Consider the following 22179-nt stretch of genomic DNA (forward strand, 5'->3'; position numbering starts at 1 on the left):
AGCATTCTTGCTCTCAGAGCACCGTGAACAGTATGAAAAGGCAAAAAGGTATGAAAATGAAAGATGAACTCACTAGGTTGGTAGGTGCCCAATATGTTACTGGAGAAGAGTGGATAAATAACTCCAAAAAGAATGAAGAGATGGAGTCAAAGCCAAAACAGCGCCCAGCTGTGGATGTGACTGGTGATGGAAGTAAAGTCCAATGCTATAAAGAACAATATTGCATAGAAACCAGGAATGTTACGTCCATGAATCAAGGTAAATTGGAAGTGGTAAAACAGGAGATGACAAGAGTGAACACTGACTATTTAGGAATAAGTGAACTAAAGGACTGGAACAGGCAAATTTAATTCAGATGACCATTATATCTACTACTGTAGACAAGAATCCCTTAGAAGAAATGGAATAACCCTCACAGTCAACAAAAGAGTCCAAAATGCAGTACTTGGGTGCATTGACCAAAATGACAGCATGATCTCTGTTCATTTCCAAGGCAAACCATTCAATATCAGAGTTATCCAAGTCTATGCATCAAACAATAATGCCAAAGAAGCTGAAGTTGAATGGTTCCATGAAGACTTACAAGACCTTCTAGAACTAACACCCCCAAAAAATGTCCTTTTCATCATAGGGGACTGGAATGCAGAAGTAGGAAGTCAAGAGATACCTGGAGTAACAGTCAAGTTTGGCCTTGGAGTACGAAATGAAGCAGGGCAAAGGCCAACAGTATTTTGCCAAGAGAACACTCTGGTCATAGCAAACACCCTCTTCCAACAACACAAAAGATGACCCTACACATGGCATCACCAGATGGTCAATACCAAAATCAGATTGATTAGATTCTTTGCAGCTAAAGATGGAGAAGTTCTATACAGTCAGCAAAAAGAAGAACAGGAGCTGACTGTGGCTCAGATCATGAACTCCTTATTGCCAAATTCAGACTTATATTGAAGAAAGTAGGGAAAACCACTAGACCACTTAGGTATGAGCTAAGTCAAATCCCTTACGATTATACAGTGGAGGTGACAAATAGATTCCAGGGATTAGATCTGATATAGTGCCTGAAGAGCTATGGACAGAGATTTGTGACATTGTACATAAGGCAGTGATTAAGACTATCCCCAAGAAAAAAATGCAAAAGGGCAAAATGGTTGCCTGAGGAGGCCTTACAAATAGCTGAGAAAAGAAGAGGAGTGAAAGGCAAAAGAGAAAAGGAAAGGTATACCTATTTGAATGCAGAGTTCCAAAGAATAGCAAGGAGAGATAAGAAGCCTTCCTCAGTGATCAACACAAAGAAATAGAGGAAAACAATAGAATGGGAAAGACTAGAGATCTCTTCAAGAAAATTAGAGATACCAAGGGAACATTTCATGCAAAGACAGGCATAAAAAAGGACAGAAATGTTATGGACCTAACAGAAGCAGAATATATTAAGAAGAGGTGCCAAGAATAAACAGAAGAATTATACAAAAAAGTTTTTGTTGTTGTTGTTGTTGTTGTTTTTGCAGTCCATGGGGTCTCAAAGAGTCAGACACAACTGAGTGACTGAAGGCTGTATATTATTATCCTGCTTATTTAACTTATATGCAGAGCACATTATGTGAAATGCTGGGCTGGATGAAGCACAAGCTGGAATCAAAATTGCTGGGAGAAATATCAATAACCTCAGATATGCAGGCGATACCACCCTTATGGCAGAAAGTGAACAGAAACTTAAGAGCCTCCTGATTAAAGTGAAAGAGGAGAGTGAAAAAGGTGGCTTAAAACTCAACATTTAAAAAACTAAGTTCATGGCATCCGTTCCCATCATTTCATGGCAAATAGATGGGGAACCAATGGAAACAGTGACAGACTTTATTCTCTTGGGATCCAAAATCACGGCAGATGGGGACTGTAGCCAGTAAATTAAAAGATGCATGCTCCTTGGAATAAAAGCTATGACCAGCCTAGACAGCATAATAAAAAGCAGAGACAGTACTTTGTGACAAGTCTATCTAGTCAAAGCTATGGTTTTTCCAGTAGTCATGTATGGATGTGAGAGTTGGACCATAAAGAAAGCTGAGCACTGAAGAATTGATGCTTTTGAACTGTGGTGGTGTTGGAGAAGACTCTTCAGTGTTCCTTAGACTGCAAGGAGATCAAACTTGTCAATCCTAAAGGAAATCAGTTCTGAATATTCATTGGAAGGACTGATGCTGAAGCTGGAGCTCCAATACTTATGCAACCTCATGTAAATAACTGACTCATTGGAAAAGACCCTGATGCTGGGGAAGATTGAAGGAAGGAGGAGAAGGGGATGACAGAGGATGAGATGCTTAGACGGCGTCACCAACTCGATGGACATGAGTTTGAGTATGCTTCAGGAGTTGGTGATGGACAGGGAAGCCTGGCATGTTGCAGTCCATGGGGTTGCAAAGAGTCAGGCACGACTGAGCAACTGAACTCAGCAAATTAATCACAAGCACAGAAGTCAGAGCTGTAATAAAAAATCTTCTGACAAACAAAAGCCCAGTGATAGCTGACGTCACAGGTGAATTCTTCTAAAAGTTAGAGATGAGTTAACACCTATCCTGCTCAAACCCTTCCAGAAAATTGCAGAAGATGGAAAACTCTCAATCCCATTCTATGAGGCCACCATTACCCTAATACAAAAACCAGATAAAGATATCACAATAAAGAAAATGCAGGCCAATATCACCCATAAACATAGATGCAAACATCCTCAACAAAATTCTACCAAACAGAATCCAACAACACATTAAAAGGATCATACATCAAGATCAAGTGGGAGTTATCCCAGTGATGCAAGGACTCTTCAGTATATGTAAATCAACCGATGTGATAGACCATATTAATAAGTTGAAAGACAAAAAAACATATGATCTTCTCAACAGATGCAGAAAAAGCTTTAACAAAATTCAACACTGGTTAATGATAAAGACTCTCCATAAAGTAGGCATAGAAGGAACATACCTCAACATAATAAAGGCCGTATACAACAAATCCACAGCAAACATTATTCTCAACAGTGAGAAAATGAATGCATTTGGTGCAAGAGGAGCAAGAGCAAGGTCACTGCAGCCACGAAATTAAAAGATGCTTGCTCCTTGGAAGGAAAGCTATGACCAACTGAGACAGCATATTAAAAAGCAGAGACATTACTTAGCAAACAAAGGTCTATCTAGTCAAAGCTATAGTTTTTCCAGTAGTCATGTATGGATGTGAGAGTTGGACTCTAAAGAAAGCTGAGTGCCAAAGAATTGATGCTTTTGAACTGTGGTGTTGGAAAAGATTCTTGGGAGTCCCTTGGACTGCAGGGAGATCCAACCAGTCCATCCTAAAGGAAATCAGTCCTGAATATTCATTGGAAGGACTGATGCTGAAGCTGAAACTCCAGTAATTTGTCCACCTGATGTGAAGAACTGATTCCTTGGAAAAGACCCTGATGCTGGGAAAGATTGAAAGCAGGAGGAGAAAGGTTTGACACAGGATGAGATGGTTGAATGGCATCACCGACTTGATGGACATGAGTTTGAGCAAGCTCTGGGAGTTGGTGATGGACAGGGAAGCTTGGCATGCTGCAGTCCATGGGGTCGCAAACAGTTGGACAAAACTTGGCCACTGAACAACAACAACAAATTACATAATATTGTACATCAACTACGCTTCAATAATAATAATAAATGTAAATATGTAATAAATAATAAAAGCTATATATATATATAATAAAGTTTATAATTAAAAAGTAAATTTGTCTTTCCTGAGATCTAGACAGACTCAGCTCTGGAAAAGTTTTGAAGGTCTGGTGAGAGTGAGCCAGGAAGTTAGATAAGGTCTATACTTTGAATGTCAACTACAACCAAGCCTTCCACACTGAGAGATATATTCTATGTTCACACAGACATGGCATGTGGTTGTTCACATTTTGTTGATCGTGAAGATCTGCAGCAAAAATCTTCTGGGTTAAGTAGCCACTTCCCATTCATTTTTGGAGTTTCTATGCATATGAGGAAAAGTTAATGATTAAATATGGACTAAAATGTCAACTCCTATTAAGTGATCAGAATTATAATTTTGCCTTTGATGTGTTACAATCCTATGTCTTCAAGCACTAATATTTGTTTTGCATTTTTAGATGGCTACCCCAAAGAAGAAATGATTTATAGATGGAGAAAAAACTCAGTTGAGGCAGCTGATCAGAAATCCTGGCGGCTTTATCAGTTTGATTTCATGGGCCTCAGAAACACCACGGAAATTGTGCAAACATCAGCAGGTAAGAGATAACTTAAAGAAGTGTAATTCTCAAAAAAAAAAAAAAAAAAAAAAAAACCTCTGACTTTTTCCCTTGATGCCTAAGGCATACCTTTCATGTAGAATTCCTTCCTGTGTGTGTTTTAGCTAATTATACTCAGGCAGCCATGATTCCTAAGTGATATTTGAGGCAAAACAGCTGATCTAAAAGTCAAAAGTGTTCAATGTTTTAATTGCAATGGGGAAAGGGTGATTAGAATTGTCTTATACTTTTAAATTGAGACCATGTTGGCATTATGTCCATAAATCCTCTCATCACTGACCAGATTTATATAAACCAATTTCACTAATGGTAAGAGTTCTACAGCTTTCCATATACATGATGAACATGAGATACTATAGATAATATACAAAACAAAAAGCTGATGTGAAATGTCCTTTGAATTTCAGTTTCTAGCTTCTTCCTTTCCTTCAAACTTTGTGTCTTTTTTTAATATATTGAGCCCAATAATTATCCACCAATTTCATTTTAAGTGAACATTATATGCATAACACATGTATTTAGATGAAAGAGATGCTTCACCTATTAATGTCTTTAAATATATTTTTTTGTTTTATGGATGTTTATTATTTGTTTTCTGGTAATTCCCAAATAAGGATCTATGGTTCATTATTTTGCAATTCATTTTTTTCTAACAGGATTTGGGGAGTAGATTGGTTTCAAGTCAGTTTTTCTTCTGATCTAGTTATTTGCTAATATAAATAATTTATTGACTTTTAAAACACCATAATAATTTGCTTCATATGACTAGATTAAGATGTGAATTTTAATAATTAGTAGTAAATATCTTTAGTTCATCAGGCACTCTGTCTATCAGAGCTAGTCCATTAAATCTATTTTTCGCTTCCACTGTATAATCATAAGGGATTTAATTTAGGTCATACCTAAATGGTCTAGTGGTTTTCCCCACTTTCTTCAATTTAAGTCTGAATTTGGCAATAAGGAGCTCATGATCTGAGCCACAGTTAGCTCCTGGTCTTCTTTTTCCTGACTGTATAGAGCTTCTCCATCTTTGGCTGCAAAGTATATAATCAATCTGATTTCAGTGTTGACCATCTGGTGATGTCCATGTGTAGAGTCTTCTCTTGTGTTGTTGGAAGAGGGTGTTTGCTATGACCAGTGCATTCTCTTGCCAAAACTCTATTAGCCTTTGCCGTGCTTCAATCTGTACTCCAAGGCCAAATTTGCCTGTTACTCCAGGTGTTTCTTGATTTCCTACTTTTGCATTCCAGTCCCCTATGATGAAAAGGACATCTTTTTTGGGTGTTATTTCTAAAAGGTCTTGTGGGTCTTCATAGAACCGTTCAACTTCAGCTTCTTCAGCATTACTGGTTGGAGCATAGGCTTGGATTACTGTGATATTGAATGGTTTGCCTTGGAAACGAACAGAGATCATTCTGTCGTTTTTGAGATTGCATCCAAGTACTGCATTTCACACTCTTTTGTTGACCATGGTGGCTACTCCATTTCTTCTAAGGGATTTCTGCCCACCAGTAGATATAATGGTCATCTGAGTTAAATTCATCCATTTTAGTTCCCTGATTCCTAGAATGTTGACATTCACTCTTGCCATCTCCTGTTTGACCACTTCCAATTTGCCTTGATTCATGGACCTGACATTCCAAGTTCCTATGCAATATTGCTCTTTACAGCATCGGACCTTGCTTCTATCACCAGGCACATCCACAACTGGGTATTGTTTTTGCTTTGGCTCCATCCCTTCATTCTTTCTGGAGTTATTTCTCCACTGATCTCCAGTAGCATATTGGGCACTTCCTGGGGAGTTCCTCTTTCAGTATCCTAACATTTTGCCTGTTCCTACTGTTCATGGGGTTCTCAAGGCAAGAATACTGAAGTGGTTTGCCATTCCCTCTCCCATTGATGACATTGTGTCAGACCTCTCCACCATGACCCATCCGTCTTGGGTGGCCCCACATGGCATGGCTTAGTTTAATTGAGTTAGACAAGGCTGTGGTCCATGTGATCAGATTGGCTAGTTTTCTGTGATTATGGTTTCAGTGTGTCTGCCCTCTGATGCCCTCTCACAACACTTATGGATGTAAGAGTTGGACTGTGAAAAAAAGTTGAGTGCTGAAGAACTGATGCTTTTGAACTGTGGTGTTGGAGAAGACTCTTGAGAGTCCCTTGGATTGCAAGGAGATCCAACCAGTCCGTTCTAAAGGAGATCAGTCCTGGATGTTCAGTGGAAAGACTGATGCTAAAGCTGAAACTCCAATACTTTGGCCACCTCATGTGAAGAGTTGACTCATTGGAAAAGACCCTGATGCTGGGAGGTATTGGGAGCAGGAAGAGAAGGGGACGACAGAGGATGAGATGGCTGGATGGCATCACTGACTCGATGGACATGACTTTGAGTAAACTCCAGTAGTTGGTGATGGACAGGGAGGCCTGGCATTCTGTGATTCCTGGGGTCACAAAGAGTTGGACACGATTGAGAAACTGAACTGAACTGAGTAAATATCCTTAAAGAACAGTCTGAGTTTTTTTAACTTGTTATTTTGTATTAGGGTATAGCCAATTGACGATGTTCTAATAGTTTGAGGTGAGCAGCAAAGAGACTCATTCATAAATATACATGAATCCATTCTTCCCCAAACTCCTCTCCTGTACAGTCTGCCACATAACACTGAGAAGAGGTCCATGTGCTATACAGTAGGCCCTTGTTTGTTATCCATTTTAAATATAACAGTGTGTACATTCCCATTCCTAACTCTCTATCCCTTTCCCCCATCTTTCCCCCCAGCAACTATAAGTTCATTCTCTATATCTGTGAGTCTTTTCCTCTTTTGTAAGTATAAGTTCGTTATATCATTTCTTTTTAGATTCCACATACAAGGGATGTTGCATGATATTTCTCCTTCTCTGTCTGACTTCACTCCATATGACAGTCTCTAGGTCCTTCCATGTTGCTGCAAATGACATTCTTTCATTCTTTTAATGGCTAATATTCATTGCCTATATGTACCAGATCTTATTTGTCCATTCTTCTGTTGACAGGCTTTTAGGTTACTTCCTAAAAGAAGTAACCTAAAAGAATTCTAAAATAGAATTCCATGTCTTGGCTCTTATAAACAGTGCTGCATTGGGGTGCATGCATCCTTTTGGAACATGTCCTTCTCTGGATATATGCCCAGGAGTGGAATTGCAGGGTCATATGATAGCTCTATTTTTAGTTTGTTTGTTTGTTTGTTTTTAAGGAACTTCCATCTGTTCTCCATATCGACTGTATCAATTTACATTCTCATCAACAGTGTAGGAGGGGTCCCTTCTCTCCACACCCTCTCCAGTATTTATTGCTTGTGGGTTTTTTGATGATAGCCATTTTTGACTGGTGTGAGGTGATATCTCATTGTAGTTTTTATTTGCATTTCTGTAATAATTAGAGATGTTGAACATCTTTGCATGTGCCTCTTGACCATCTGTATGCTTTCTTTGGTGAAATTTCTATTTAAGTCTTCTGCCCTATTTTTTATTGGGTTGATTGTTTTGATACTGTTAAGTGTCATGAGCTGTTGTAAATTTTAGAGATTAATTCCTTGTTGCTCACCCCATTTGCAAATAATTTCTGCCATTCTGTGAGTTGTCTTTTCCTTTTGTTTGGTTTTTTCATTGTGCAAAAGCTTTTGAGTTTAAAAAAAAAGGAAGTCATTCAGTCATGTCAGTCATGTCCAACTATTTGTGACCCCATGGACTGTACAGTCCATGGAATTCTCCACACCAGAATATGGAGTGGGTAGCCTTTGCCTTCTCCAGGGGATCTTCCCAACCCAGGGATTGAACTCAGTTATCCCACATTGCAGGCAAATTCTTTACCAGCTGAGCCATAAGGGAAGCCCTTTGAGTTTAAGTAGGACCCAACTGTTTACTTTTGTTTTTATTTCCATTATTCTGGGAATAATAGATTGAAAAATATATTGCTGAGATTTATTTCAGAGAATGTTCTGCCTATGTTTTCCTCTAGGAATTTCACAATGTCTGGTTCTCAAGATTGTTTTGGCTATTCAGGGTCTTTTGTTTCTCCATACAAATTTTAAGATTTTTTTGTTCTAGCTCTGTGAAAAAATGCCATTGCAAATTAGATAGGGATTGCAATGAATCTGTAGATCACCTTGGGTAGTATAGTCATTTTGACAATATTGATTCTTCTGATCCAAGAACATGATATATCTTACCATTTGCTTATGTCTTCTTCTATTTCTTTCATCAGGCTCTTATAGTTTTCAGAGTACAGTTCTTTTGTCATCTTGTGTGTGTGTGATAGCCAATCAGTAGTGTTCAACTCTTTTGTACCCCATGGACTGTAGCCTGCCAGGCTCCTCTGGTCCATGAAATTCTCCAGGCAAAATTACTGGAGTGGGTAGCCATTCCCTTCTCCAGGGGATCTTCCTGACCCAGGGATCACACCTGGATGTCCTGTGTTGCAGGCAGAGTTCTTTACCGCTGAGCCACTGGGAAAGCCCCCTTTGTCTCCTGGACAGGTTTATTTTGAGGTATTTTATTCTTTTTAATGAGATGATAAATGGAATTGTTTCTTGAATTTCTCTTTCTGATCTTTTGTTAGTGTATAGAAATGCAACAGATTTCTGGGTGTTAATTTTGTAACCTGAAACTACTAAATTCATTGAAGAACTCTATTAATTTTAAGAACAGTCTGAATTTTTTGATAGAATTCTAAAATAGATAGCTGAAGTTGCTACTTTGTATCCATGGGGATTGATTCCCACATCCCTAAAGGTATCAATATACCAGATGCTCAACCCCACTACATAAAATGGCCTAATGCCTGCATTTAACATACATCCTTCTATATATTTTAAATTATCTCTAAATTACTTATAATACCTAATATATTGTAAATGCTATGTAAATAGTTGTGAATACAATGTAAATATTATTCAAATACAATTGACCCTTAAGCAACTCAGTTTAAACTGTACAAGTTCACTGAAATTTTGATTTTTTTTCTGTAGTAAATACTACAGTACTATGCAACCCCAGTTGGCTGAATCCCTGTATGCAGAACCTTGGATATGAAAAAATTAGAGAACTACACATACTGAGGACCATTTACATTAAAACCTTGTGGGCACCAGGATCCACAGACTCCACAAGAGATTGAACCAGATCTGCCTTTGAGTGTTTGAGTGTATCCTGTGGAGGCATGGCTCAGCAGTGGCTGTCTCAGGCACAGGGACTCTGGCTGCAACAAACCTGGGAGGCACTGTCACATAAATCCTCATGGAGGAGGTCACCATTAGCCCCACCATAGAGCCACTGGGTATAGAGCCACAAGCTGGATAACAATTATATCAAAGAAGTTCTCACACTGCTGCAAAAGTTCTAGGGCCCACAACAAATTCCCCAACCTCGGGATCTGAGAACGGGATGGAGAACCCTCAGGAACTTGACTTCAAAGACCTGTGGGATTTGATTACAGAATTTCCACAGGTGTGAGGAAACAGATTCTCGGAGGGCACAAACAAAATTTTGTGCAACCAGGACCCGGGAGAAAGGAGCAGTGACACCACAAGAGAGTAAGCCAGACTTGCCTGTGAGTGTCCAGGAGTCTCTGGCAGAGGCAGGGCCTATTGTGGGGTCAGGGACACTGAACACAATCCTGGCAGAACCCTAGCAGCAGGGTGGTGCTGGTATAAGTCTTTTTGAAGGACTTACTTTTGAAGGAATACTTCAGTATTCCTGCCTTGAGAACCCCATGAACCGTATGAAAAGGCAAAAAGATTTGACACTGAAAGATGAACTCTCCAGATTGGTAGGTGCCCAATATGCAACTAGAGAAGAGCAGAGAACTAGCTCAGGAAATATGAAGAGGCTCAGCCAAAGAAAAAACAACACCCAGTTATGGATATGATTGGTGATAAAAGCAAAGTCTGATGCTGTAAAGAACATTATTGCATAGAACTGGAATGTTTGCTCTGTGAATCAGGGTAAATTAGATGTGGTCAAACAGGAGAGGGGAAGAGTGAACATTGATATTTTAGGAGTCAGTGAACTAAAATGGATGTGAATGGGAGAATTTAATTCAGAAGACCAACTGTGGGCTGTCAATTCCTTAGAAGAAATGGAGTAGCCCTCATAGTCAATAAAACAGGCCAGAATGCAGTACTTGGGTGTAATCTCAAAAACGATGAATGATCTCTGTTTATTTCCAAGAAAACCATTCAATATCACAGTAATCCAAGTCTATGCCCCTACCACTAATGCCGAAGAAGCTGAAGTTGAACATTTCGATGATGACCTACAAGATCTTCTAGAAATAACACCATAAAAAGATGTTCTTTTCATCATAAGAAAGTGGAATGCATAGGACGGTAGTAAAGAGATACCTGGAGTAACAGACAAGTGTGGCCTTGGAGTACAAAATTAAGCAAGGCAAAGGCTAACAGTTTTGCCAAGAGAATGCACTGGTCATAGAAAACACCCTTTTCCAACAACACAAGAGAAGACTCTACACATGGACATCACCAGATGGTCAATACTGAAATTAGATTGATTATATTCTTTGCAGCCAAAGTTGGAGAAGCTCTATACAGTCAGCAAAAACAAGACCAGGAGCTGACTGGGGCTCAGATAATGAACTCCTCATTGCCAAATGCAGGCTTAAATTGAAGAAAGTAGAGAAAAGCACTAGACCATTCAGGTATGACCTAAATCAAATTCCTTATGATTGAACAGTGGAAGCAAAAAATGGATTCAAGGGATTAGATGTGATAGAGTGCCTGAAGAACTATGGACTGAGGTTCATGACATTGTACAGAAGACAATAATCAAGATCATCCCCAAGGGGAAAAAAAAAAGGCAAAAATGCAGAATCGTTGACTGAGGAGGTCTTACAAATATCTGAGAAAAGAAGAGAAGCAAAAGGCAAAGGAGAAAAGGAAAGATATATCCATCTGAATGTGCAGAATAGTATGGAAAGATAAGAAAGCCTTCCTCAGTGATCAATGCAAAGAAATAGATGAAAACAATAGAATGGGAAAGACTAGAGATCTCTTCAAGAAAATTAGAGACACCAAGAGGTGTCTCTCTTTACTGTGCAAAGAGGGGCACAGTAAAAGACAGAAAATGTATGGGCCTAACAGAAGCAGAGCATATTAATAAGAGGTGGCAAGAATAAACAGAAGAACTACACAAAAAAGATGTTAATGCCCCAGATAACCATGATTGTGTGATCACTCACCTACAGCCAGACATCTTGGTTGCGAGGTCAAGTGGATCTTAGGAAGCATCACTAGGACCAAAGCTAGTGGAAGTGATGGAATTCCAGCTGACTTATTTCAAATCCTAAAAGATGAGGCTGTTAAAGTGCTGCACTCAATATGCCAGCAAATTAGGAAAACTCAGCAGTGGCCACAGAACTGCAAAATGTCCGTTTTCATTCCAATCCCAAAGAAAGTCAATGCCAAAGAATGCTCAAACTACCACACGATTGCAGTCATCTCATATGCTAACAAAGTAATGCTCAAAATTCTCCAAACTAGGCTTCAACAGTATGTGAACCGAGAACTTCCAAATGTTCAAGCTGGATTTAGAAAAGGCAGAGGAACCAGAGATCAAATTGCCAACATCTGTTGGATCATAGAAAAAGCAAGAGAATTCCAGAAAAACATCTACTGCTGTTTCATTGACTACACTAAAGCCTTTGGCTGTGTGGATCACAACAAACTGTGGAAAATTCTTCATAGATGGAAATCCCAGACCACCTTACTTGCCTCCTGAGAAATATGTATGCAGGTCAAGATGCAATAGTTAGAACTGGACATGGAATAATGGACTGGTTCCAAATTGGGAAAGGAGTACAACAAGGCTGCATATTGTTTTACTGCTTATTTAACTTCTATGCAGAGTACATCATGCAAAATGCTGGGCTGGATGAAGCACATGCTGGAATCAAGATTGCCGGGAGAAATATCAATAACCTCAGATATGCAGATGACACCACTCTTATGGCAAAAAGCAAAGAGGAACTAAAGAGTCTTTTGATGAAAGTGAAAAAGCTGGCTTAAAACTCAATATTCAAAAACTGAAGATCATGGCATCTGTTCCCATCACTTCGTGACAAATAGATGCAGAAACAATGGAAACAGTGACAAACTTTATTTTCTTGGGCTCCAAAATCACTGCAGACTGTGACTGTAGCCACGAAATCAAAAGACACTTGCTCCTTGAAAGAAAAGCAATGACCAACCTAGACAGCATATAAAAAGCAAAGACATTACTTTGCCAACAAAGGTCCATCTAGTCAAGGCTATAATTTTGCCAGTAGTCCTGTATGCATGTGAGAGTTGGACCATAAAGCAAGCTGAGACCCAAAGAATTAAAGGTTTTGAACCGTGATGTTGGAGAGGACTCTTTCTTGCGAGTCCCTTGGACTGCAAGGAGATCAAACCAGTCCATCCTGAGGGAAATCAGTCCTGAATGTTCATTGGAAGGACTGATGCTGAAGCCCTAATACTCTGGCTACCTGATACAAAGAACTGACTCATTGGAAAAGACCCTGATGCTGGGCAGGATTCAAGGCAGGAGGAGAAGGGGATGACAGAGTATGAGATGGTTGCATGACATCACGGACTCGTTGGACATGAGTTTGAGCAAGCTCCAGGAGTAGCTGATGGACAGTGAAGCATGGCGTGCTGCAGTTCATGGAGTCACAAAGAGTCAGACATGACTGAGTGACTGATTTATATGCAGATTTTCAAATTATATGTGAATTTTCAATTTATATGTGTATTTTCAACTTATATGTAGATGTTCAGCTGTGTAGAGTGTTGGTGCCCATGTTTTTCAATATTCAAGTGTCCTTTTCATGTGTGTCAAATTCAAGTTTGTTTTTCCTAACTTTCTGGAAAAAAAAATTGTTTCAAATATTGTCAGTCCACAGTTGGTTAAATCTAAGTATGTGGAACCTGTTGCTTTGGAAGGCTTACTGCATTTCACATGAAGAAAGGTCTTAAAAACTATCTAATCAACAGACAAAAGCAAAACTTCTCCACAGATGTCATGGTGGTAAAGGTGAAAAATGACATCTGCGTTTAAATATTAAATGTTGATAAGGTTAAAAGAATGAAAAATCATAATCATTAAATAAATCATGGAGACAGCATATAATGGGGAATGTTTGGGGAAGCATTTACCCAAATTTGAGTCACTTACATTAATAATATAATTACATTCTGAGAGCTTATAATAAACCAGCAGATCTTTGTGGCAGCCCAATGGAAGGTAACTAAATGGGATGATTGTTCTAGTATTTAAATGCCAAGTATTAATGCTGTTCTTTCTTTCCTGGTATTCTGGGCAAAATGATATTAAACAAAAGGAAATGTGAAGGTAGGTTGAACACAACTGGTTTTAAAATATGCAATAAGATCACTGCTATATTTAAAATAAATAATCAACAAGAACCTACTGTATAGCACATAGAATTCTGCTAAATGTTAGGTGGGAACCTGGATGGAAGTGGAGTTTGGGGGAGAATGGATACCTGTATATGTATGGCTAAGTACCTGTGCCATTCGCCTGAGACTATCACAGCACTGTTTGTTAACTGGCTATCAGTTCAGTTCAGTTCAGTCACACAGTCGTGTCTGACTCTTTGCGACCCCATGAATCGCAGCACGCCAGGCCTCCATGTCCAGAAACAACTCCCGGAGTTCACTCAGACTCATGGTCATCGAGTCAGTGATGCCATCCAGCCATCTCATCGTCTGTCGTCCCTGCTCCTCCTGCCCCCAATCCCTCACAGCATCAGAGTCTTTTCCAATGAGTCGACTCTTCGCATAAGGTGGCCAAAGTACTGGAGTTTCAGCTTTAGCATCATTCCTTCCAAAGAAATCCCAGGGCTGATCTCCTTCAGAATGGACTGCTTGGATCTCCTTGCAGACCAAGGGACTCTCAAGAGTCTTCTCCAACACCACAGGTCAAAAGCATCAATTCTTCGGCGCTCAGCCTTCTTCACAGTCCAACTCTCACATCCATACATGACCACAGGAAAAACCATAGCCTTGACTAGACGGACCTTTGTTGGCAAAGTAATGTCTCTGCTTTTGAATATGCTATCCAGGTTGGTCATAACTTTCCTTCCAAGGAGTAAGCATCTTTTAATTTCATGGCTGCAGTCACCATCTGCAGTGATTTTGGAGCCCCAAAAAATAAAGTTTGACACTGTTTCCACTGTTTGCCCATCTATTTCCCATGAAGTGATGGGACCAGATGCCATGATCTTCGTTTTCTGAATGTTGAGCTGTAAGCCAACTTTTTCACTCTCCACTTTCACTTTCATCAAGAGGCTTTTTAGTTCCTCTTCACTTTCTGCTATAAGGGTGGTGTCATCTGCATATCTGAGGTGATTGATATTTCTCCCAGCAATCTTGATTCCAGCTTGTGTTTCCTCCACTCCAGTGTTTCTCATGATGTACTCTTCTTATAAGTTAAATAAGCAGGGTGACAATATACAGCCTTGACGTACTCCTTTTCTTATTTGGAAACAGTCTGTTGTTCCATGTCCAGTTCTCACTGTTGCTTCCTGACCTGCATACAGATTTCTCAAGAGGCAGGTCAGGTGGTCTGGTACTCCCATCTCTTTCAGAATTTTCCACAGTTTATTGTGATCCACACAGTCAAAGGCTTTGGCATAGTCAAGAAAGCAGAAATAGATGTTTTTCTGGAACTCTTTTGCTTTTTCCATGATCCAGTGGATGTTGGCTATTTGATCTCTGGCTCCTCTGCCTTTTCTAAAATCAGCTTGAACATCGGGAAGTTCAGGGTTCATGTATTGCTGAAGCCTGGCTTGGAGAATTTTGAGCATTACTTTACTAGTGTGTGAGATGAGTGCAATTGTGCGGTAATTTGAGCATTCTTTGGCATTGCCTTTCTTTGGGATTGGAATGAAAACTGACCTTTCCCAGTCCTGTGGCCACTGCTGAGTTTTCCAAATTGGCTGGCATATTGAGTGCAACACTTTCACGGCATCATCTTTCAGGATTTGGAATAGCTCAACTGGAATTCCATGACCTCCACTAGCTTTGTTTGTAGGGATGCTTTCTAAGGCCCACTTGACTTCACATTCCAGGATGTCTGGCTCTAGGTCAGTGATAACACCATCGTGAATATCTGGGTCATGAAGATCTTTTTTGTACAGTTCTTCTGTGTATTCTTGCCATCTCTTCTTAATATCTTCTGTTAGGTCCATTTTTGTCCTTTATCGAGCTCATCTTTGCATGAAATGTTCTCTTGGTATCTCTAATTTTCTTGAAGAGATCTCTCGTCTTTCCCATTCTGTTGTTTTCCTCTATTTCTTTGCATTGATCGCTGAGGAAGGCTTTCTTATCTCTTCTTGCTATTCTTTGGAACTCTGTATTCAGATGCTTATATCTTTCCTTTTTCTTTTGCTTTTTGCTTCTTTTCTTTTCACAGCTATTTTTAAGGCCTCCCCATACAGCCATTTTGCTTTTTTGCATTTCTTTTCCATGCGGATGGTCTTGATCCCTGTCTCCTGTACAATGTCACAAGCCACATTCCATAGTTCATCAGGCACTCTATCTATCAGATCTAGGCCCTTAAATCTATTTCTCACTTCCACTGTATAATCATAAGGGATTTGATTTAGGTCATACCTAGTGGTATGGTCTAGTGGTTTTCCCTACTTTCTTCAATATAAGTCTGAATTTGGTAATAAGGAGTTCATGATCTGAGCCACAGTCAGCTCCTGGTCTTGTTTTTGTTGAGTGTATAGAGCTTCTCCATCTTTGGCTGCAAAGTATAAAATCAATCTGATTTCAGTGTTGACCATCTGGTGATGTCCATGTGTAGAGTCTTCTCTTGTGTTGTTGGAAGAGGGTGTTTGCTATGACCAGTGCATTTTCTTGGTAAAACTCTATTAGTCTTTGCCCTGCTTCATTCTGTATTCCAAGGCCAAATTTGCCTGTTACTCCAGGTGTTTCTTGATTTCCTACTTTTGCATTCCAGTCCCCTATGATGAAAAGGACATCTTTTTGGGGTGTTAGTTCTAAAAGGTCTTGTAGGTCTTCATAGAACCGTTCAGCTTCAGCTTCTTCAGCGTTACTGGTTGGGGCATAGGCTTGGATTACTGTGATATTAAATGGTTTGCCTTGGAAATGAACAGAGATCATTCTGTCGTTTTTGAGATTGCATCCAAGTACTGCATTTCACACTCTTTTGTTGACCATGATGGCTACTCCATTTCTTCTGAGGGATTCCTGCCCGCAGTAGTAGATATAATGGTAATCTGAGTTAAATTCGCCCATTCCAGTCCATTTTAGTTTGCTGATTCCTAGAATGTCGACGTTCACTCTTGGCATCTCTTGTTTGACCACTTCCAATTTGCCTTGATTCGTGGACCTGACATTCCAAGTTCCTATGCAATATTGCTCTTTACAGCATCGGACCTTGCTTCTACCACCAGTCACATCCACAGCTGGGTATTGTTTTTGCTTCGGCTCCATCCCTTCATTCTTTCTGGAGTTATTTCTCCACTGATCTCCAGTAGCATGTTGGACACCTACTGACCTGGGGAGTTCCTCTTTCAGTATCCTATTATTTGCCTTTTCATACCGTTCATGGGGTTCTCAAGGCAATAATACTAAGTGATTTGCCATTCCCTTCTCCAGTGGACCACATTCTGTCAGACCTCTCCACCATGACCCGCCCGTCTTGGGTTGCCCCAGGGGCATGGCTTAGTTTCCTTGAGTTAGACAAGGCTGTGTCCTAGTGTGATTAGATTGACTAGTTTCCTGTGAGTATGGTTTCAGTGTGTCTGCCCTCTGATGCCCTCTTGCAACACCTACCATCCTACTTGGGTTTCTCTTACCTTGGGCATGGGGTATCTCTTCACGGCTGCTCCAGCAAAGCCAGCCGCTCCTCCTTACCTTGGACGAGGGGTATCTCCTCACCGCCACCCTTACTAACCTTCAACGTGGGATAGCTCCTCTATGCCCTCCTGTGCCCACGCAGCCACCGCTCCTTGGACATGGGGTTGGTCCTCCCTGCTGCCGCCCCTGGCCTCAGGCGTGGCGTTGCTTCTCCCGGATGCTGCCCCTGGCCTCGGGTATGGGGTAGCACCTCCCAGCCGCCGCCCCTGACCTCGGACGTGGGGTAGCTCCTCTCGGCTGCCATCCCTGACCTCGGATTTGGGTAGCTCTTCTTGGCAGTTCCTGCACCATTGCAGCCTGGCACTCTCAGCTGCTGCCCCTGACCTCGGACGTGGGGTAACTCCTCTTGGCCGCTGCCCTTCGGGCATGGGGTCCTCCTGGCTTCTGCTCCTGACCTCGGATGTGGGGTAGCTCCTCTCTGCCATGCTTAGTGCGCTGGTCGCAGCCGCCTGCGCTACAAATACACACAGAACTTAGTTATGGGGAGAAAGCTGGCTGTAAGACAATACTAACACAAGGAAGGTGCAAATGGAGAGAGTCATAGAGTTGAGGTAGTAGTCTGATTTTTTTGTGTGCTATTATGGGTTAAAAAAAAAAAAAGTATGAAAAACATTCACGACAGATAGCTTTCAGTCTCACTATAAAAACATGCTAGACATGAAAGTTTATTGAGTAAATTAGGAATTATGTATCAACATTACAAATAGAAATTATATTGAACTCAATTGCTTGGAAGACAGAAGAAATTGGGACTTTTTTATGAATAGAAAATTAGTATCTCCCCAAAATTCTTTTACCCACTCACGGCAAACAGAGTCTTCCCATGAAATCAAGAATGTGTTGGCATGATAGAAGAATGTTCTCCATCTGTTCTTAGATATTGTTCCTGTTTATATATGAAACTTCATGTCATGTTAAATATTTTCACTGTGTATCCTTTAGAAAATAAGCCAAAAGTGTATTGTAAATAAGTAAATTTACATTAAAAATCAAACTCACTTTTCTTCAACAAATCAGAAGCTGTTTTGAAGATAAGAGTGAGTGGGCTCCAGAGAGGCACCACTTCCTCCCATGCCTGTCTGCAATAGCTCAGAATGTCCTAAGTCTTATTTCCTGCTGGAAGGTCCTTGATCAGTCATTTATGGTCCCTCTTTTGCACAGTCTTTCAGTTCTCTTTCCCCTTTCTCTTGCATGAAACACAACCCTAGTTAATCCAGCTCTCTGCCCACTCTACACTTGGGCCCAAACAGCATTATGGGGCAAAAAATAAATAAATAGAAACATACCACTTCCATGACCTATCTCAATTTAAGTCCTTGGCCATGAATTTCAAGTGAGCCTTAAGGTAATCATATTGTATTTTGCTAGTCCAAAGTTTTTCAAACTTTACTCATTATATTTTATTCATTGTCTATTTTTAAACATTTTTTCATTATTATGTCCCTTGGAATATTAATACTACAGATATTCTGACATAGCTTTTTATGTTCCATGGCCTTTTGGAGGGCTACATATGGTATCCAAGATTTTTCATCTCCCTCCGAAAGCAAAATTTTCCTCCCTTAGGTGTAATATCACTTCAATTAAAATGCAAACTCTAATCTATTTATTCTCCTGCACTCCTTGATGGCTAGTTCCTATTTTGCTCTTAGTTTCAACCTCTGACATCTCTACCTTCTTTCTGATTTTCCACTGGTGATCTTGCCACTAATTCTCCCTAAAATGCTAAAGCAATCAGATAACATCCAACATATTTGCTTACCTGTTCATGCAGGGTATTGCAGATGAACACCCATTGCTTATCCATATGTACACTAGGTCTTGCTCCTTCTACCCTACACAAGGGATTACTCCAATATATCTCCCTCTCTCTTCTGCCACATTTTTACTCTCTACAGTGTCATTATCTCTAAAACTTAAAAAACAAGCTGCTGTTTCACAAAAAGTGAAAGAAAAAAAAAAAAAAGTTTATTCCATTTGGGTCTCCAGTAGGCAACAAAGGACACATGCAAAGTGGGTAACTAGGAAGAATTTAATAAAAGGAAGGAGCTATTTGCTGCTGGCTGCTGCTGCTGCTGCTGCTAAGTCGCTTCAATCATGTCCGACTCTGTGCGACCCTATAGATGGCAACCTACCCGGCTCCCCCATCCCTGGGATTCTCTAGGCAAGAACACTGGAGTGGGTTGCCATGTCCTTCTCCAATGCATGAAAGTGAAAAGTGAAAGTAAAGTCGCTCAGTCGTTTCCGACTCTTCGGGACCCCACGGACTGCAGCCTACCAGGCACCTCTGCCCATGGGATTTTCCAGGCAAGAGTACTGGAGTGGGGTGCCATTGCCTTCTCCGATTTGCTGCTGGCAGATCTTAGCATATATTTCAATAAGACATTATGGCAGGAAGACTAACAGCTTCCAAAAAGGTCTATGTTTAATCCCACAAATCTGTGAATACATCGTGTTACATGGTAAACGGCATTAAGGTTGCAGATGGAATTAAGGTTTCTTCCCAGCTGACTTTCAGATGGAAATGCATCCTAGATTAGGGCCCAGTGTGACGAGGTTGGCAGAAGAGAGTCAGACAGAGATACAACTCCCGAAGAAAAGCATAGAGAGTTACAAAGCTGCTTGCTTTGAAGTTGGTGTAACTGGGGCACCAGCCAAGTAATGTAGGTGGATTTAGAAGATGTAAAGAGCAAGAAAATGCATTCTAGAGCTTCTGGAAAGGAACACAATCCTACTGATTTTAGCCAAGCAAACTACATGCCAGACTTCTAAAGAACTATAAACCCAATAATTTTTGCTGCTTTAAACCACTAAGTGGTTATTTGTTACAACAGCAATAGGAATATATAGGCATATTGCTGTAATCTTGAATTAGTGATACTGAGGAACAGTTACCACTTCATGACTGAAGGAAGATGAAGAGAGAGTGGTTACTGGAATTTTTCATGAAAGGATTTCAGCATTTGTTGCTTTGGCAGAAGATCCATCCAACCTGCAGCCCTGAGGCAGGTAAGCTAAGAATAAATGCCACAACCTCTCTCTCCTCACAGTATCTGTTCCTTCCCCACAGTTGTCAAACTCAACCAGAAGCTGAAGCTTGAAAAACATCCAGTGTGGTCCAGGCAGCCCAGCATGTTATGCATAAAGCTGGTAGAAATAGTAGAAGGAAGATTTGAAGGGGCAACAGATGCCCAACACAATGTTATTCCCGTTCTGCATCCTCCACATGCTACTGTCCTATTTGTGCCCTTTGAAGCAAATCCTTCTAAAGAATTGTGTAGTCTCACTGACTCCAGGGCTTATACTTAAGCCTACCTCAGTGGGCTTTCATTCTAAACTTCTTAACCAGCACTGTTCTCAGCACCTGCCAGAGACTTCTAAAATGCTTCTCTCACCATTATTCATCTTTCTCTCTTTTTTCCCTTCTCTTGTCTCCTAGGATTCCTCTCTTGAATATTCTCCTGCTGCTGTCTCTTTGCATTTTTATGTTGTGCCTTTGCTTTCTCCACATTATAGTCCTTTAGAAGTGCCCCAGGTCTCTGTTTTCTATCTATACTCACTTCCCCCTGAGTCCCATCTATACTTCCACAGTGTTAACACACAAAATTACATATGCAGCCCTAGATCAAATATCTCAGAAATTCCAGCCTTGTGGATCCAATTGCTTGTTCTTTACATGTCCCAAATCAGTACCATTAAGTATTTCCCATGTAGTCTTCCCCTGTCAGATGGTGGCTCCCCCATCAGTGATGTGGTTAATCCAAAACCCTCAAGGTCATCATTAACTCACCTCTTTTTCTTACAGTTCATAACTAATGTATCAGAAAATGCTGTTGACTGTATTTTTTTCTCTTTTATTTTATTTTATGTTTTTTGCTTAACATTTTTTTAAAATTTTAGATTTATTTATTTTAGTTGGAGGCTAATTACTTTACAATATTATATTGGTTTTGCCATACATCAACATGAATCCTCAACGGCTGTACATGTGTTCCCCATCCTGAACCCCTCTCCCACCTCTTTCCATGTACCATCCCTCTGGGTCATCCCAGTGCACCAGCCCTAAGCTTCCTGTATCCTGCATCAAACCTGGACTGGCGATTCGTTTCTTATATGATATTATACACGTTTGAATGCCATTCTCCCAAATCATCCCACCCTCGGCCCTCTCCCACAGAGTCCAGAAGACTGTTCGATACATCTGTGTCTCTTTTGCTATCTCGCATATAGTGTTATCATTACCATCTTTCTAAATTCCATATATATGCGTTAGTATACTGTATTGGTGTTTTTCTTTCTGGCTTACTTCACTATGTATAATAAGCTCCAGTTTCATCCACCTCATTAGAACTGATTCAAATGTATCCTTTATAATGGCTGAGTAATACTCCATTGTGTATATGGACCACTGCTTTCTTATCCATTCATCTGCTGAAGGACATCTAGGTTGCTTCCATGTCCTGGCTATTATAAACAGTGCTGCAATGAACATTGGGGCACATGTGTCTCTTTCAGTTCTGGTTTCCTCAGTGTGTATGCCCAGCAGTGGGATTGCTGGGTCATAAGGCAGTTTTACTTCCAGTTTGTTAAGGAATCTCCACACTGTTCTCCATAATGGCTGTACTAGTTTGCATTCCCACCAACAGTGTAGGAGGGTTCCCTTTTCTCCACACCCTCTCCAACATTTATTGCTTGTAGACTTTTGGATTGCAGCCATTCTAACTGGCGTGAAATAGTATCTTATAGTGGTTTTGATTTTCTTTCTTTCTTTTTTTTTTTTTCATTTCTCTGGTAATGAGTGATGTTGAGCATCTTTTCATGTGTTTGTTAGCCATCTGTATGTCTTCTTTGGAGAAGTGTCTACTTAGTTCTTTGGCTCAGTTTTTGATTGGGTCATATATTTTTCTGGAATTGAGCTGCAGGAGTGTTTGTATATTT

The 22179-nt window shown here is 40.3% G+C and overlaps 1 protein-coding gene across 1 annotated transcript in view; it reads left to right on the forward strand.

Annotated features, from left to right (window-relative positions):
* Nucleotides 1-22179, forward strand: part of GABRG3 (gamma-aminobutyric acid type A receptor gamma3 subunit) — an 846789-nt gene that overhangs the window by 683645 nt on the left and 140965 nt on the right. Inside the window, exon 6 of the mRNA XM_027521318.1 lies at nucleotides 4136-4273. Coding sequence (XP_027377119.1) covers nucleotides 4136-4273 — 138 coding nt within the window. The remainder of the gene's footprint in view (nucleotides 1-4135; nucleotides 4274-22179) is intronic.

Source organism: Bos indicus x Bos taurus, chromosome 21 (genome assembly GCF_003369695.1).
Source record: "Bos indicus x Bos taurus breed Angus x Brahman F1 hybrid chromosome 21, Bos_hybrid_MaternalHap_v2.0, whole genome shotgun sequence".
Lineage (NCBI taxonomy): Eukaryota > Metazoa > Chordata > Mammalia > Artiodactyla > Bovidae > Bos > Bos indicus x Bos taurus.